Source organism: Herpailurus yagouaroundi, unplaced genomic scaffold (assembly GCF_014898765.1).
Source record: "Herpailurus yagouaroundi ecotype Mexico unplaced genomic scaffold, PumYag 208, whole genome shotgun sequence".
Taxonomy (NCBI): Eukaryota; Metazoa; Chordata; class Mammalia; order Carnivora; family Felidae; genus Herpailurus; species Herpailurus yagouaroundi.
This window is the reverse complement of record NW_024412439.1, coordinates 11981076-11997298: the sequence shown is the minus strand read 5'-3', so window position 1 is coordinate 11997298 and position 16223 is coordinate 11981076. Positions and strand designations below refer to the sequence as shown.

The 16223-nt window shown below is 58.3% G+C and overlaps 1 protein-coding gene across 1 annotated transcript in view; it reads left to right on the top strand.

The window, feature by feature from the left end:
* The first annotated feature begins 837 nt into the window (after positions 1–837).
* The window catches only part of PITPNM3 (PITPNM family member 3), a 60248-nt gene continuing 44862 nt past the window's right edge, over positions 838–16223 (top strand). The window contains exons 1-3 of the mRNA XM_040452951.1: positions 838–1216; positions 1524–1619; positions 7174–7281. Coding sequence (XP_040308885.1) covers positions 838–1216; positions 1524–1619; positions 7174–7281 — 583 coding nt within the window. The remainder of the gene's footprint in view (positions 1217–1523; positions 1620–7173; positions 7282–16223) is intronic.

Sequence of the window (16223 nt, the reverse complement as noted above, 5' to 3'; positions counted from 1 at the left end):
TTTGCCTGAGTTTTCCGACAGGCGGCGCTGTGTTGAATTTGCCTGAGTTTTCCGACAGGCGGCGCTGTGTTGAATTTGCCTGAGTTTTCCGACAGGCGGCCCTGTGTTGAATTTGCTTGACTTTTCCGACAGGCTCCCACCCCCACCCTGCTATCTGAGGCACGGAGGGTGGGGGGGCCCTCTGTCATCTCACGGCTTGACCCCTGGCCCCTTCCTCCCCCGACCTGAGCTCTTGACCAACACGCCGCGCGCATCCTCCTCAGACGCGGGAGCGTTTTTCGGGGCGTGGGGCCCACGGCACACGCCGTCCCGGGACCCACCTGCCTCCCCCTCCTCTCCCAGCCACACCCAGCGGGCAGCCTTCCCCGCGCACACACCAGGAGCGACTGCGTCCTTGCGGCCGCCGCGCAGAAGTCCCTTTATGGGCGTGTGTGCGCGCACGCCCCGTCCCTGCGCCCGGGCTCTGGGATTTCTTCCCAGGCCCCGGAGCTGCCAGAACGCGAGGGTTAACCGTGCACTCCTGACTGCTTCCTCAGGAAAATTACCGGGTCAGTTTTGTCCTGACGCTTTTCTGGTTTCAGTTTCGGCAGTTAGATCTCAATCCCCTGGGCAATGCCCAGGGTTTCGTGTGCCTGGGGGACGGGGGAGGGGGGGGGAGGGGGAGGATGTGCTGGGCACCCGCTGGTCCACGGTGAGGACCCAGGTGCCTGTGGAGGTGGGGCGGGGGGTGTTCCGGGTCCGGGTGCGCCCTTCCCCTGACCATCCCGGGGACCCCTCGGCCCCCCTCCCCGCCCCTGGCTTCTGTGGACGTTAGTCATCGTAATTACTAGGTCTGAGATGCAGACTCTGACTGTACATCTCTTCTCATCCTTTGAGCTCTGGACTGATGGTGGTCGCTTCTTTAGAGGTGGGGAAACTGAGGCTGTGGTGTGGAAGGACGGCCATGCAGGTTGCAAGCGGCTGGGACGGTGCGGGGCTGGGGCTCAGGCCGTGCGTCTGCGACAGAGGCCGAGGTCCTGGCCGGGACATGCTGCCCGGGTATCGGCTGCCCCGCTCCCGTACCCTCCTGCCCTCCCCGGGCTGGGCCACCTGACCGGCCCCGGACAGAGACGCACGCTGGAGCACGTTGCCCTGCGCGAGGAAGTGCACGCGACCGGCGTGATTTTCTGGGCCCTTCTCCCCTGTTCCGCCGACCTTGACGTCCCGTTGGCAGAGGGTGACGTTGTAAGGCGGTGGTGCCTCTGAGCGGCCACCGTGACCAGGGCCCCTTCCCGCCGGTGTGTGAGCGCGAGGTCCAGCGCTCACCCTGCACGTTGCGCCGTGCGTTCTGGCACACGTGGAGCACTGTCTGGACCGCGGCGGGGGGGGGGGGGGCGGTGGGCTGAGCCCCCGCGGGGGGGGGGGGGGGGGGGGGGGGGGGGGTGCGGCCCCCGGGCCCGGGGGGGGGGTGGCATTCGTGCAGCTTTACCGCTCAGCTGGGACTGGGTCTCAGGACTGGCTAACAGGTATGTTCTCTTCCACAGGTGGCCCTCCCCCGGGCGGCGGTGCCCCCTGGCACCTTCGAAACGTCCTCAGCGACTCAGTGGAGAGCTCGGACGATGAATTCTTTGATGCCAGAGGTGAGTGAACTCCATCTTCCCGCCACTGGCTGGGTGAACTTTCTAGAAGCCTCACGAAGGGGATCTTTGTGGGGTTAGCATCTCTCCCTCTTGGACGCTGTGCCCCGCACTTCACGTGTGCCCGATTCTGACTCCCCGAGGCAGGGGCACTGGTTGTGTCCTTGGTCCACCTCAGGGGCTGAGCTGTAGAGGCCTCTGGGCGTGGGTGCTGCCCTCCTGATGCTGGTGGTTTAGCGGGAGAGGCAAAACCCAGCAGTGACACGGAGGAAGTCACCCTCCCAAGGGGGTGATGCCCCTGCGTAAGTCAGCAGGTGTTAGCAGGGAGTGGACGCGGGTCCCTAACTTAGTGGGGTTGGTAGCGCCCTCTCCGTAGTCACGAGGGGAAGGAGCCTTCTGACGGAGGAGGCGGCCGGTGTGATGGCACTGAAGCAGGACGGTGGCCCTTCCAGGGACCCAGGGGCCCGTGCACCAGGGGTCAGGGGCCTGGCACGAGGGGCAGAGGAGAGGCTGGCTGCCTGCCTGAGACCCTGTGCCAGGCACATAGGATCAGTCGCAGAGGGGATGCGGGGCAGTGAGCAGGACTGTTGGCGACCTCCCGTGGGGACCAGGGGGGCACGTCCAGCAGGTGCGAGGGTGGCACATCCAGCGGGCACGAGGGGGACACGTCCTGGGGGCACGAGGGGACTGGCGGGCGGCGTGTCAGAAGGCGGGATGGGGGCACATCCAGCGGGCGCGAAGACGGCATGTCCAGCAGGCACGAGGGGGGCACGTCCAGGGGAGCGTGAGGGGGGCATGTCCAGAGGGCACAAGGGGGTCAGCGGGCAGCATATCCAGAGGGTGCAAGGGGGGCACCTCCAGCGTGTGCGAGGGGGGCACGTCCAGTGGGCACAAAGACGGCACGTCCAGGGGGCGTGAGGGGGGCATGTCCAGGCACGAAGATGGCATGTCCAGCAGGCACGAAGGGGGCATGTTCAGGGGGCGCGAGAGGGGCGCGTCCAGCAGGCACGAAGGGGGCATGTCCAGGGGGCGCGAGAGGGGTGCGTCCAGCGGGTAAGAGGGGGGCATGTCCTGCGAGTAAGGGGGGGGCGTCTCCAACAGGTACGAGGGAGGCCGGTGGGCGGCACGTCCCGCGGGCGTAAGGGGGCATTCCAGGGGGCACGGGGGGGGGGGGGTTGGTGGGTGGCCGGTCCAGTGGGTACAAGGGGGCCGGCGGACAGCAGGGGCGTGGTCAAGGGGACGAAGAACAGGAAGCAGGGAGTGGGGACGGGCGCGCCAAAGCGGGTGCGCGTTTCCGGCTCTGGGCGAGAGCGCGCACGCAGGGCAGGTGTGGGCGCCAGAGGGCAGCGGACAGAAGGTCCCCACGGTCACGCTCGCCTGGCTGCCTCCCCCACCCAGGGGCCCCGGTCCTCACCTGGCCGGCTTGGCCCCACCGGGGAAGTCACCGTATCTGGGGGGCTGACGCACTCCCGGGACAGCCAGCTGTAAAATGCCTAGCGAGATGGGGTCTCGAAGCAGGAACAGACCGTGTGCTGGAAAGACATCTGGGCCCGCAGCAGGACACCGGGGACGTGGCCTCATGGTCTCAGCCACGCCATTGCCCTTCTCTGGGCCCTAGTATCCGGGTCAGCTCTGTGCCTCCGAAAGTGGGGAGTGCCCAGTTCAGGCGCCTTTCAGGGAGGCACAGGGCACAGCTGGGCAGACCCCAAGCCAACCGACACTCGGCCCATGTGGGACCCGTGTGCTGTCTCCCAGGGGTGTCTGGCCAGAGCGGCTGCCGGGACTGCTTCTCCATAGCAACTAGCGCACAATATGACAGCAGTGACGTCGATATTTTGATGCTTAGAACGCTTTTATTTAAAATATTTTGCAGTTCCTCGGGGCCGGCTTCCCCGATGACGGGACGGCTGGCAGCAGGAGGCACTGGGGGCGGGCCTGCTCACCGGCTTGCCCCCTGAGCAGCTGTGGGCACGTCCTGCCCCCGCCCTGCACCCCACAGGCTGCGGAGGCCCCCTTCCTCCCGGTTGCCCTCCCCACCCCGTGTGCTCTGTGCTGTCCCCGAGACAAGGCCGTTGGAGTCTCCGTGGCTCAGGCAGTCAGAGGTGAAGCTGTCCTTCTCTGTCCCCTGGGCTGGGCGAGGCCCAACAGGCAGTCCGCAGCCCCCAGGTCCGGGCGGTGAGTGTCCCGGACTCGGGCAGGAGACCGTCTGGGTCCCTGACACCCTGGGCAGAATGCCGGCTCCGTGGGCCACGGCGGCAGGCCCAGGGCCTCGCGTGGCTGGTGAGCGCCGCGGGGTGGGTGTTGGGGTCCAGGTCCCCAGACCCAGGAGAGGTGCCTCCCTCCTGTCAGAGGATATCTGGGGGCCACAGCCCAGTCTGCCAGGGCTGGGGTGCAGAGCAAGGGAAGACTCAGGGGGGCCCAGAGGGGCCCGCAAGGTCTTGGAGTTCGGCACCACCACCACCGTCTCCGGGCTGGGAAACTGAGGCCGGAGCGTTGGGCGGCTTGCTCAGGGTCACCCAAGGTTACTCGAGGTCAGGCCGAGCAGGGGCTGGAATCCACTCACCTGTGAGTATCTCTGCTCCTCGGGGATGCTGCCTCTCACAGCGGGGGTGTGGCAGATGGGCGCTGTCCCCGTGCTTCCGTAGCCACCGGTCAGCGGTGGGGGTGGGAGACAGGTGAGCTGTAAGTAAGGCAAGGGAGCAGACTCCGGCAGACAGCGAAAAGCAGAAACTGGAGGGGAGAAGGGGAGAGGGGGCAGGGGGAGGGAGGGGGTGAAACTTGGGAGATGGTCAGGGGTGTGTCCGTTTGTCAGTACCTACCAAGTTGTATTTGCATTTGTTTTATTATTAGTTTTGATGTTTATTTGAGAGAGAGAGAGAGAGAGAGCGTGAGCTGGGGAGGAGCAGAGAGAGAGGGAGACACAGAATCCTTAGCAGGCTCCAGGCTCCGAGCTGTCAGCACAGAGCCCGACGCGGGGCCTGAACCCACAAACTGTGAGATCATGACCTGAGCTGAAGTCGGACGCTTAACCCACTAAACCACCCAGACGCCTGCCTCAAGTTGTACTTGTGAATACGAGTGGTTTGTTGATCACTGTTCTGCTCAGCGTCGCTGTTCAAAGTGAAGGATTTGCCCCCCTCTAGCATAAGGGAACACGGAGGGGTGAGTGAGTGAGCAGGAGGCACCCGCTGCTGAGGCCCAGGCCCCTTCCCTCCGCTTGTTCTCTCGGTCCCCTCTCCCAACATCTAGACAAGAGCCGGCTCGTTGCCGTGGACCCGCACAAGCGGCCTGGTCCCCGAGGTCGCAGCCGAGCCCAACCAGGGGCCCAGCGGAGCCCTCCCCAGGCGGGACGTTGGAGGTTTCCGCCTGCCGCCTCATCTCCCGTGTCCCCTGCTCTGCTGTCCCCATGCCCGGTGGACACCCTGCTCCCCTCCTGGTGCGAGGCCGGGCGGAGAGCTGCCCTCGGTCTTGTGGAGACCCGGCTGCGTGCCCCAGTCCCTGGTACCTCCCAGCGAAGGGAACAGGATAAAGCACTGATTTTACAGACCGTGACCGGTCTCCTGGAGAGCAGGGGGCACATCTCTGGGCTTTTCCTGTGGGCAGACAGCCTCCGCCTGGAAGGGAGGTAGCAGACACAGGTGCAGGCCGCCAGGGGCAGAGGTTGGGCCAGTGACTGGCCAACGTGTGGCCCCAGGTGAGTCTCTGGGGCCCGGGCCCCCTGGTGTTGCACACAGCCGGGGTGGGGCTGGTTGTCCCCGGGACGAGTGGGCTGTTGATGCTGTGGGCGCTGGGAGATGGAGCCATCCCGGGAGCAGAGCACAGGCGTGTTCCTGGGCCTGGCCCTGTCTCTCCGTTAGGGGTGGGAGCAGAGAAGCCGGTGTCTGGGGGTGGGCACCTTGGCCCCCGTAGACTTTACAGATTCACAGTACTCTCCTTCACCCTCATGATGGCCTGTTGGAAAGGGCTCCAGAGCCAGAGCTGTTACTCCCAAGGAAGAGATGAGAAGACAGGAAGAGTTGAGGGCACGTGCAAAGGCCCAGGCTCACGTGGGGCAGAGTTGAGACTGGAGTCCAGCCAGGAGCCTGCCCAGAACACCGCGCTGCCTAGAGGTGTAGACATGTGCCAGAATGGAGCACTTGCGGCTCGGGAAGCCATCTGGGCAGGTGCGGATCCCGGGCGGGGGGCTGGGCGGCCGATCCAGGACGTCCAGGGCAGGCCACCAGGATTGCAGGACTCTTGAAATAGTGTACCTGGGCTTCAGTCCCGGCTCTCGCCGGTGACCTTGGGCAAGGTACTGAGCTACTCCGTGTTTCAGATCTCTCGTCTATAAAATGCCGATGATAAGGGTTGTACCTTTTCAGTATCGTGATGAGAGTGGGGTGAGTTGGTATTCGTAAGGCATTATGACCATCCCAGTGCAGAGGAAACATTTCATCAGCGTTGTTAAATAAATCAAATAGGCGAGTCCATGAGGCCGGCCGAGGTGTCCCAGCCAGGAGTGGGGGAGAAAAGTGCTGAGCTCCAGAGCGGTCAGAACTCTGGACAGCTCCCCGTGCTCGCCATGTTGGTTCCATCTTTGGCAGTGAAATGGGTCCTGTCCCTTTATTCTCAGTTGTCACGAGCTTGAGGATTTTCGCCACCACCCTTTAGTACCTGCCCCATGAGAGAGGGCACGGCATCCTTTGCCAGGAAGGCCCGTCACTTTGCGAGCGGGGGCAGGGCACACCTGTGGGTTTGTTCTTGAGGGAACGCCCCGCCTTGGGACGAGGGACCGCACCAGGTGTGTGCAGCTGTCGTGTGGGACCCAGGGGCTTGTGTTCGGTGTGGTTTGGGAATATGGCCCAAATATGACTTCTTCAGAGTAATCGCTGAGCTCAGGTTGGGTAAGGGCACGGATAGAGACAGGGTTGGGGGGGGGGCGTGAGGAGGATGGGGGTATCATTAGGTTCATAAGGTTGAGATGAGAGTCAGTGGTTCTGTACAGCTCAAGGCTTGTTTGGAGCCAGAATCCTGCGCCCCGGTTACTGCAGACCTGCTTCTGCCCCATTCAGACCCCAGATACCTGTGGCAACCCACTCTCATGCAGAGGAGAAACCATAATGTCTTTATCTGTGGGCACCTCGTGTGCTCCGAGACCGTCATCCCCCTTAGCTCCCGTAATTCTCGTGGCAGCTCTTCGAGGTGGACCTTGCCAGTCCCGTTTTTCTGACGGGAAAACTGAGGCTCAGAGGAGTCAAGTCACTTACCCAAAGAAAAACTCCTGGCAAGTGGCAAGGTTTTTCTTTTCCTTCTTTTCAGGAAACACCACCCTTGTTGCCAGGAACGGAAACTTGTGTGGGTTTGCACCCTTTCCCAGCGCTGTCCCCTGGTTACTTTCTTCAGCCGCAGCTGGGGGGCCCCGTGGGGCACGGCAGCGATGCCTGCTTGCAGCGGAAGCTTCCTGAATGTGTTGTACTGTCCAGAGGACAGACACGTCCAGCAGTCGAGGTCTGCGTCAACGGCTAGGGTCACCTGAACACAGCCTGTCCGCTCACGCCCATCTCTGCTTCCCCCACAGAGGACATGGCCGAAGGGAAGAATTCCATCCTCATCGGGATGAGCCAGTGGAGTTCTAACGACCTGGCGGAGCAGATGGGGACCTTGGGGAGACTGGAGGGGCACCAGGGTGAGCCCCCGGGGTGTGTGTGAGCGGATGGGGTCCTTGGGGAGACCGGAGGGGCCCCAGGGTGAGGCCCCGGGGTGTGTGCACGCGTGTGCTGCGGGAGTGCTGGTGCGGACAGCTCAGGGCCAGAAGTCGGGTCTTCTGTAAAAAGTCTTCTGTCCCTCCAGACGCCTCCCCTCCCCCTACCTGTGCCCCCTGAGCTCTGTGACCTGCAGGGACCCTCGTGGGTGCTTGCACATGGCTGTCTGTGCAGAGCAGCTCCAAGATGCTCGGGCAGAACTTCCTGTGTCCCTAGGATGAGCACGGGGGGCATGGGTTATGAGGGGCAGGTGGCGGGGGCCAGGCTCCTTGGAGTGGGCTGGGGGTCCGCTGGTTAGTCTGGGAGCCTTTAAGAAGGCACCGGGCGGGGCGGTCGTGGGGATCGTAACTTCCTTGGGCTGAGTGCCTGGGAAAGGGGATTCATCCAGGAGACTTTTCGTGGAGGAGGGCTTGACCAGGAGCTTAATCAACAGAGCAGGCCTGGCCCTTCAGGCATCCCGCCCGTTTGGCCATTTTGCATCACTAACAGATTTTTTGTTGAGCACCTACTGTGTATGCGTGTTTGGTAGGAGGAGTGAAGGTGACGTGGCTGAGATCTCCGACCGTGACACGGTGACAGGGTATAATCAGGACGTAAGGGGGTGAGGTTTGGGCTGAGGGTTGCTGGGCCTGGGGTGGGAGGGAGGCGGGAGAGGGGAGCAGGGAAGGGTTCCTGGCAGTGAAGCTACGGGCCCAAGCTAGGAGACACAAGTGGAGGACGCAGCTTAGCTGAAGGTCAAAACGATAGAGGGGCTGCATTTGATTGAGGTCACTCGGGAACGAGACAGATCGAGAACCCACCTGGGTCCACGGTGCTCACGTCTGCACCTGTTATCCTGGGGCTGCTGTTTTCTGTCCCTCGTCCCACACAGCCCTCCACCCACCTCCCCTCCTCCTGGTGGCCTGGCCCCGTCATTCCTCAGTCATGGTCTGGGCCAGGCCGCCCTCTCCGGACGTGTGCTGCTCCAGCGGCCGTGTTGGTGCTGGTGCTTTGTCTGTAGCCACTTTCCTTGAGCCCCTTCCCCGCCCCCTTGGCTCGGTGCTGTCCCCGTGCCACGGTGCTGGACACGCCAGGGGTGGCTGTTCATTTCACAGACGCAGAACCCAAGGCCTGGGGAAGCGGTGTCTTGCCCAGGGCCCTCCAAGTTGGTGGCAGCATCGCGCTCACATCCCTCGTGTCCTGGTTCCCAGCTGGGCGGTGTCCGGGGCCTCTGCAAGGTGGTCAGGTTCAGGAAACCCAGAGGCTTCAAGGAAAGGCCCTCAGGCCACTGCTCGAGTCTGGTCCCCCGGGCCAGTTCAGAAGCGACTTCCCCTTTGACACAGCCGTGCATTTGTCTGGTCTGCTCTTTCCTTCGCCCCAAGCCCTGGAGGGGCCCAGAAGGGGTCACGGGTTCTCTGTAGCCGTGAAGACAAACCCAGATCTTAGTCATGACCCATCTGGCCATCCTCTCCCAGGCCGGCCCGCTGGCAGTCAGAGAGCGTGACTCAGCCCAGTGTGAGCCGGGGAGGGGTGAGGAAAGGCAGGGAGAGGGGCAGGCACAGGGAGGCAAGCGGAGAGAGAGGGACACAGGGCCCGAAGCTACACTCTGCGTGGTCTGGGCTTGAACGTGGCTTCACGGCTGGGCAGGTTCACGGTGGGCGGAGTGAGGCTTCTACACAAGTCGGGAGGACCGAGTGAGCCGGTGGTTGGCTAAGCGCTCTCAGCGACAGGTGGTTGTGGTGCGGGGACAGGTCCCATTCTGGCAAACAGCCATAGGCACTCACCTGCTCACCGGGGAGAGGTGCATTAAGGCAGTGCCTGCCCCCCCCCACCCCCCGGGGCGAGCAGGAGGGGGCAGGGCAGGCGAGGAAGAGGAAACCAGCCATGTCCCCATCCCCTGGGGATTCATGGTGTGATTCCTCCGCAGGACAGAGGAATCCTTCCACTCACCGACCGTTATCAGCCACGACAGGGGCTTCCCCAGGGCGGGGTGTGGGCACAGTGCTTGGAGGGGCTCACGGCCAAGGAAGAGCGGGGTCCCGGCCTCCGTGACTGTGACTGTACAGGAGGAGGCTGAGCTCAGGGCCTCAGGAGGGAGGCTCCGGGGGCACTTCAGGAGAAGGCTGCCTCCCACCGTCCGGGGGCGGTGCCTTTGTTGTTCCTCCAAAGGAGTGGGTTTGCTTTGAAGTCCCATCATGGACGGAGCAGACCTCAGGGACCCCTGCCCTACGGGGACTTCACTTTAGCGCCTCGCCTTCCACGGGCTGGGGCCATGCTGTCGGGGTGACGGTGTGGTTTCCAGCCACTGGTCCTGCAGCCTCCATCCGCCACGGAATCTTCCACGTTCCGTGGGCCCCTCTGCTTTCTCCCCTGGGTTGTATTCCCCTTGTTGGTTCTGGTACTTGTGTATTAACCCTTCTTCACCTTGAGCTCGGTTACAGGTTTGCATTTTGTTGGTGAATTTGGTCCAGCATATACACGTGTATAGATTTACATTTTGTGTAATTATGTAAGTATCTGTTGTACATGTGTGTGAATATACGGTGTATGTGCATGCGTGTGCATATAACATAAAACGTTTAGCGTGTGTACGTGTGATACATAATATGATGTATCAATGTCTGTATATGATATATAAAATATTCGTGGAAACATATTCAAACATATACATATTTATGTGTATATATACACATATATACACACAACTTATTTTTTCAAATTTTTTTTCAATGTTTGTTTATTTTGAGAGAGACAGAGCATGAACAGGGAAGGGGCAGAGAGAGAGAGAGAGAGAATGAGAATCCCAAGCAGGCCCTGTGTTGTCAGCGCAGAGCCCAGCGTGGGGGCTCGGTCCCACGAACCCTGAGATCATGACTGGAGCCGGAATCAAGAGTCAGATGCTCAACCGACTGAGCCGCCCAGGTGCCCCTCAAGTGTTTCTCTCTCTCTCTGATTCCCCTTCTAAAGTTTGCATTAGACGGATGCTGGACCCGTGTCTCACCTTGTCTGGCCCCGTTCTTATTTCTTGGTCCCTGCTGGGCTCTAGAGACTTTCCTTGGCTCTAACACGATCAGTAGCTCGCCAGACCAGATTCTCTTCTGCTGTTGCCATTTCTCTGGTCAGCTCTTCTGTGGAGTTTGTTTGGTTTTTTTTGTTGTTGTTGTTAAAGCAATCCTGTCTTCGTTTTCACGCGCTCTGTTGGTTTTTTTTGTTTGTTTGTTTGGTTGTTTTCCAGATACTGATACAACCTGTACTGTCCATGGGTGCCGTGGACTCATTCTGTGCTTTTCACAGCCTCCCTCCTCCCTGTGCTTTTTAAGTTCGGAGTCTCCTGGTGGGCTAGAAGTGGATGCAAACGGCCCCCACACACTTGAGTTTGGGCTAATTAGCCAAAGATCCCTAAGTGAGGTTATGGCACAGAACAGGAACTGGTGTGTTTCCAGTGATCTCAGGAAGCACAGAGCTGCCATTGACGTTGTCCAAGTAAAGCGGGTCTTGCCAAGTTTTGTTTTGTTTTTTTTTTTTTAATCGGGACATAATTCACATACCAGACAATCCACCCTCTTCAAGTGTATACTTCAGCAGTCTCTGTATATCTTGTAGATGCACAAAGTTGAGCAGCTACGTGGTTCCAGAACATTTTCTTCTCCCCGGAAAGACACCTCCTAACCTGTCAGCAGTCACCCACCGTTTACCTCTCCTCAAACACGGAATTGCGTAGAAATGGAACCCGACGGTATGTGGCCGTTGGTATTGAGGTCTGCCTTGGCATCACGTTTTTGAGGCTCAGACGTGCCGTGGCATGAACCAGAATTTCATTGCATTCCACGCTTGAGTAATAGGCCCCCGTATGGCTGTTGCACATACTGTCCATCCATCCGTCAGCTGGACCTTTGGGCTGTTTCCACTTTCTTGCTGTTATGAGTCACGGTGCTCTAAGTGTTTACGTACAGGTTTGGTTTTTTTTTAATGTGATTTATTGTCCAATGAGCTAACGTACAGTGTGCACAGGGTAGTCTTGGCTTCAGGAGCAGATTCCTGTGATTCATCGCTTACGGACAACACCCAGCGCTCGTCCCAACAAGTGCCCTCCTCGGTGCCCATCCCCCACTTCCCCTCCCCCCATCAACCCTCAGTTTGTTCTCTGTATTTAAGAGTCTCTTAGGGTTTGCCTCCCTCCCTGCCTGTCTGAAACTATCTTTCCCCCTTCCCTTCCCCCATGGTCTTCTGTTCAGTTTCTCAAGTTTCACTCATATGAGTGAAAACATTCGGAACCTTTCTCTGCCTGACTTATTTCACTTAGCGTAATGCCCTCCAGTTCCATCCACGTTGCTGCAAATGGCATGATTTCCTTCTTTCTTATTGCCAAGTAGTATTCTATTGTGTATATAAACCACATCTTCTTTATCCATTCATCAGTTGATAGACATTTAGGCTCTTTCCATAATTGGGCTATTGTTGAGAGCGCTGCTATGAACATTGGGGTACAAGTGCCCCTATGCATCAGCACTCCTGTATCCCTTGGGTAAATTCCTAGCAGTGCTATTGCTGGGTCTTAGGGTAGATCTATTTTTAATTTTCTGAGGAACCTCCACACTGTTTTCCAGAGCGGCTGCACCAGTTTGCATTCCCACCAACAGTGCAAGAGGGTTCCCGTTTCTCCACATCCTCTCCAGCATCTATAGTCTCCTGATTTGTTCATTTTGGCCACTCTGACTGGCGTGAGGTGATACCGGGGTGTGGTTTTGATTTGTATTTCCCTGATGAGGAGCGACGTTGAGCATCCTTTCGTGTGCCTGTTGGCCATCCGGATGTCTTCTTTGGAGAAGTGTCTATTCACATCTTCTGCCCATTTCTTCACCCGAAGAAGTATGTTTTTGGGGTGTTGAGTTTGATAAGTTCCTTATAGATTTTGGATGCTAACCCTTAACCTCCATGTCATTTGCAAATATCTTTCCCGTTCTGTCAGCACGTACAGGGTTTTGAGGACATACTTCCCTAATGACTGATGGTGGTGAGCATGTGTTCGTGTGCTTGGTGGTCATTGTTCATCATCATTCGGAGAAATGTCTATTCAGATGCTTTGCCCATTTTATTTTTTTTATTTTATTTATTTATTTATTTTTAATTTTTTTTTTCAACGTTTATTTATTTTTGGGACAGAGAGAGACAGAGCATGAACGGGGGAGGGGCAGAGAGAGAGGGAGACACAGAATCGGAAACAGGCTCCAGGCTCTGAGCCATCAGCCCAGAGCCCGACGTGGGGCTCGAACCCACGGACGGCGAGATCGTGACCTGGCTGAAGTCGGATGCTTAACCGCCACCCAGGCGCCCCTCTTTGCCCATTTTAAAATCAGGTTGTTTGTCTCTTGTTGAGTTGTGAGTGTTCTTTACATATTGTGGACGCTAGGCTCTTGTCAGTTACATGATTTTCCATTACTTTCTCCCATTCTTTGGGGCGTCTTTTCACTTTTTTTGATAATACCCTTTGGAGTGCCAAGTTCTAAAATTCTGATGAAGCCCGATTTGTCTATTTTTGCTTTTATTGTTTCTGCATTTGAGGCCATATGTAAGAAACCACCTGTTAATGTGAAGTCATGAAGGTTTACCCTTTGTTTTCCCTGAAGAGTTTTATAATTTTAGCTCTACATTTAGGTCTTTGATCCACTTTGAATTCATTTTCATTTTATCTATTTGAAAAAAAAATTTTAATGTCTTATTTATTTTTGAGAGAGAGAGAGGGAGAGAGAGGGAGACAGAGTGTGAGCAGGGGAGGGGCAGAGAGAGAGGGAGACCCACAATCCGAAGCAGGCTCCAGGCTCCGAGCCGTCAGCCCAGAGCCCGACGCGGGGCTCGAACTCACGTTGTGAGATCGTGACCTGAGCTGAAGTCGGACGCTTAACTGACTGAGCCCCCCAGGTGCCCCATTAGGATTTTCTACGTACAAGATCATATCAGCTCCCAACAAGTACTTTTCCTTTCCAACCTGGATGCCTTTTTATTTCCTTTTCTTGCCTGGCATCCCTGGCTAGAATCTCTAGTATAATACCGAACAGACATGCTGAGAGCTGACATTTTGTTCCCGATCTCCAGGAGAGTTTTCAGTCTTTCGCCATTAAATATTTTGTTAGCTGGTTGCGTTTTGTTTTGTTTTTGTCTTTGGGGTCTTTTTTGGAGTTGTCATTTATCTGGTCAGGGAAGTTCCCTCCTATTCTGGGTTTGATCAATGCTTTTATCACGAAAAGGTGTCGGATTTTGCCAAATGCCTTTTCCGCGTCTGTTGAGATGATTTGTGTGGGTTTTGTCCTTTTTCTGTTACTGCGGTGGGTTTCCATTTGTTGAACAACTTGGCGCTCCTTGGAGAGATTCCACTCAGTCCTTGCCACAGTTGTTAATCTTCTATGCTCGGGGTTTACACATGTCTTTCAGAATAATTTATGCTAACAGGCTATGAGCTGTCGCTTAAGGGACAAACTTGTTTTAGAAACACAGGGAGTGTCACCAAGGCCACATTCTTACTGACAGGAGGGAAGCGGTCTCTGCACAGGTGTCCCGATCGGCTTCTCCTACTTCAACTTCGCAGAGGGCTGTTTCCCATAGTTCCTCCTGGACCCCAGCTGATGCCTGTGTCTAGGTGATGTGGTTCTCAAAGAGTGGTCCCTGGACCGCTCCAAAAGTGGTCAGAAGTGTGAATTTTGGAGCCCGGCCCAGACTCGGTGAATCCGTGATTTAACTACCCTTTTAGATCCTTCGGGTGCTTGCTGACCTCTGACAGCCATTGGCTATTAGGCCAGTAACTGGCGAGAGGCCCACAGATCCATTTTCCTGGATTTCCCCTCCCTCAGTCACTGAGTTTGGCCTCTTTTTTCCACACTTAGTTTTCCTCCAATATTGAGTGAAGTTGACCGTGTACCCCGCTTTGTATCTGCCCTTCCCCCTTAGCCTGTCTCTGGGTGATGTGATGCGTCTAGTTTTCGCAAACGGCTGCCATCTAATTATTGGGGAGGGTGACAGAGCTTCTGGCTTATTCTTCTTGGTGTTTTCAGCTTCCTGGGCTGTCCTGTGCCTCCAACATTCAGCCCTTCCCACACCCGGGGCAGATGCCTCTGCTTGGCACAGCGGGTGTTTGGAGGCGGGGGGGGGGGGCCGGGGGGGGGGGGCCCACGCACGCCCAGGCCATTACACCGCTTCCTTTGCTCCCCTGTTTTCCATCCAGGAGCCCGCTCTCCGCCCCCGCACTGGCCTGTCCTCTGGCCACAGACGTTCCTTTGCAAGATTGAGGTTGTGGCCTCCTCTCTGCTCTGGCAGCCTTACGGACATTGGTTAGACCTTCGCAGTCACACAGACCTCCCTAGGAGGGCCTCGCGCTCGGTAGCCGGCCCTGCCCCCCTCCGTGGGTTCTCTCTGCCGTCCACCTTTCGCAGATGCCTGATGGTTTCAGGTCTGCGAAGGACGCCCCTTCTTACCTTACGATACCGCTAAAGACCAACTGGCAGAGAAATATTTAGCGCCGTTTTCTAGGGATTTGGGGCGGGAGGAAGGGCCCAGATCACGCAGTGAGCTCACTGTATTCAGCCAGACCCTGATGCTTCTGAGATGTGGACCCGGTAACGTGGCCCTGCGGTGAGGTTGGCAGTGGGTTTCCCTTGTCTGCGGAATGAAGGGCGGACCCCTGCCTGGCATGAAGGCCCATCGGTGTGCCTTTCACCACCCCCTCCAGCAGCTGTCATTGTCTGGGGATAGTAAGTTCACCATCGCCGGAGGAGTCAAGCAGCCCCGGGCCGGCTTCCACGAGGGACTGTCAGATCCGTCCCACGGCTGATTTCCACTCTGGTATGTCTCACTTCCAGGCCGCACTCCCGCCTCTCCTGCTCGCCTGTGCTCTAGACAGAGCCTCTGGGGGGCTGCAGGCTGACCGCCCAGCACTTTCTCAGCAGGTCTTCCGGAAGCCCCGCCTCCCCCAGGCCACCTCCTTGCCCTAGTGTGGCTCTAACTGGCCGCACCGCGGGGCTGGGCCGTCGCTGGTGGTGCCCTGCCTTCGAGGGTGTGTGCTTTAACTACCTGTCTGCACCTGCAGCGATGAGGGGCTCCCCACATTCGTGCCTCCCCCCCCCCACCCCCACTGTGCACTGGGCTCACGAATTCTGCTGGTCAGCCCTGGGGACACACCGATGGCTCAGAAACGGCTCCAGGCTGGGGCGGGGCAGGCACAGTCCAGTGAGGTGACAGCCTACAGGAGGGGGAGCACAGGACATTGGGGTCGGAGAGACACGGAGCGTGAGCAGGGAAACGCAGGCCCAGGAGGCCTTGCTGGGCTCTGGACAGACCCGTTAGGGCGCCGTGGGCGGGATCAGCATGCGCAAAGATGCAGAGGGTGTGTGAGAAGCAAGGAAATCTGGAGAAGCACATGGGTTCTTGTTGCCTGAAGTCAGGCTGCGAGGTGCTGGGCTGGGGGCTGGAGAGGGGGTGGGGAGGTCTGAAAGAGGCCGGAGGGGACCCTGGTGCCGAAGGCTTGGAATGGCAAGCTAACCAGTGTTGGGGGTGGCGGCTGGGGATCCGTGGAGTTATTTAATCCAGAGCCACCTTCTAGAAAAATTATTCTGGAAGTCAACGAGAAGATGATAGGGCCTGGGAATGTGTGCAGGGGTGCAGCGGGCTGGGTGAGAGGGCACCTTGAGCCTGCAGCTTGGTGGGAGCACCAGAACAGGAGATGGGCAGGAGGGCTGTCGGCTTCGGAGCCCCGTTACCAGGCAAGCCCCGCACCCCAGCTGCCGCCCCCCACCCCCCCAACGTGGGGTCTGCCAGGCCCCCTCTGGCTCTTCGGGAGGGGATTTCCTAACATCTTCCTCCTCCCAGAGGCCCCGCCATCCTGAATGATCCCCCCCCC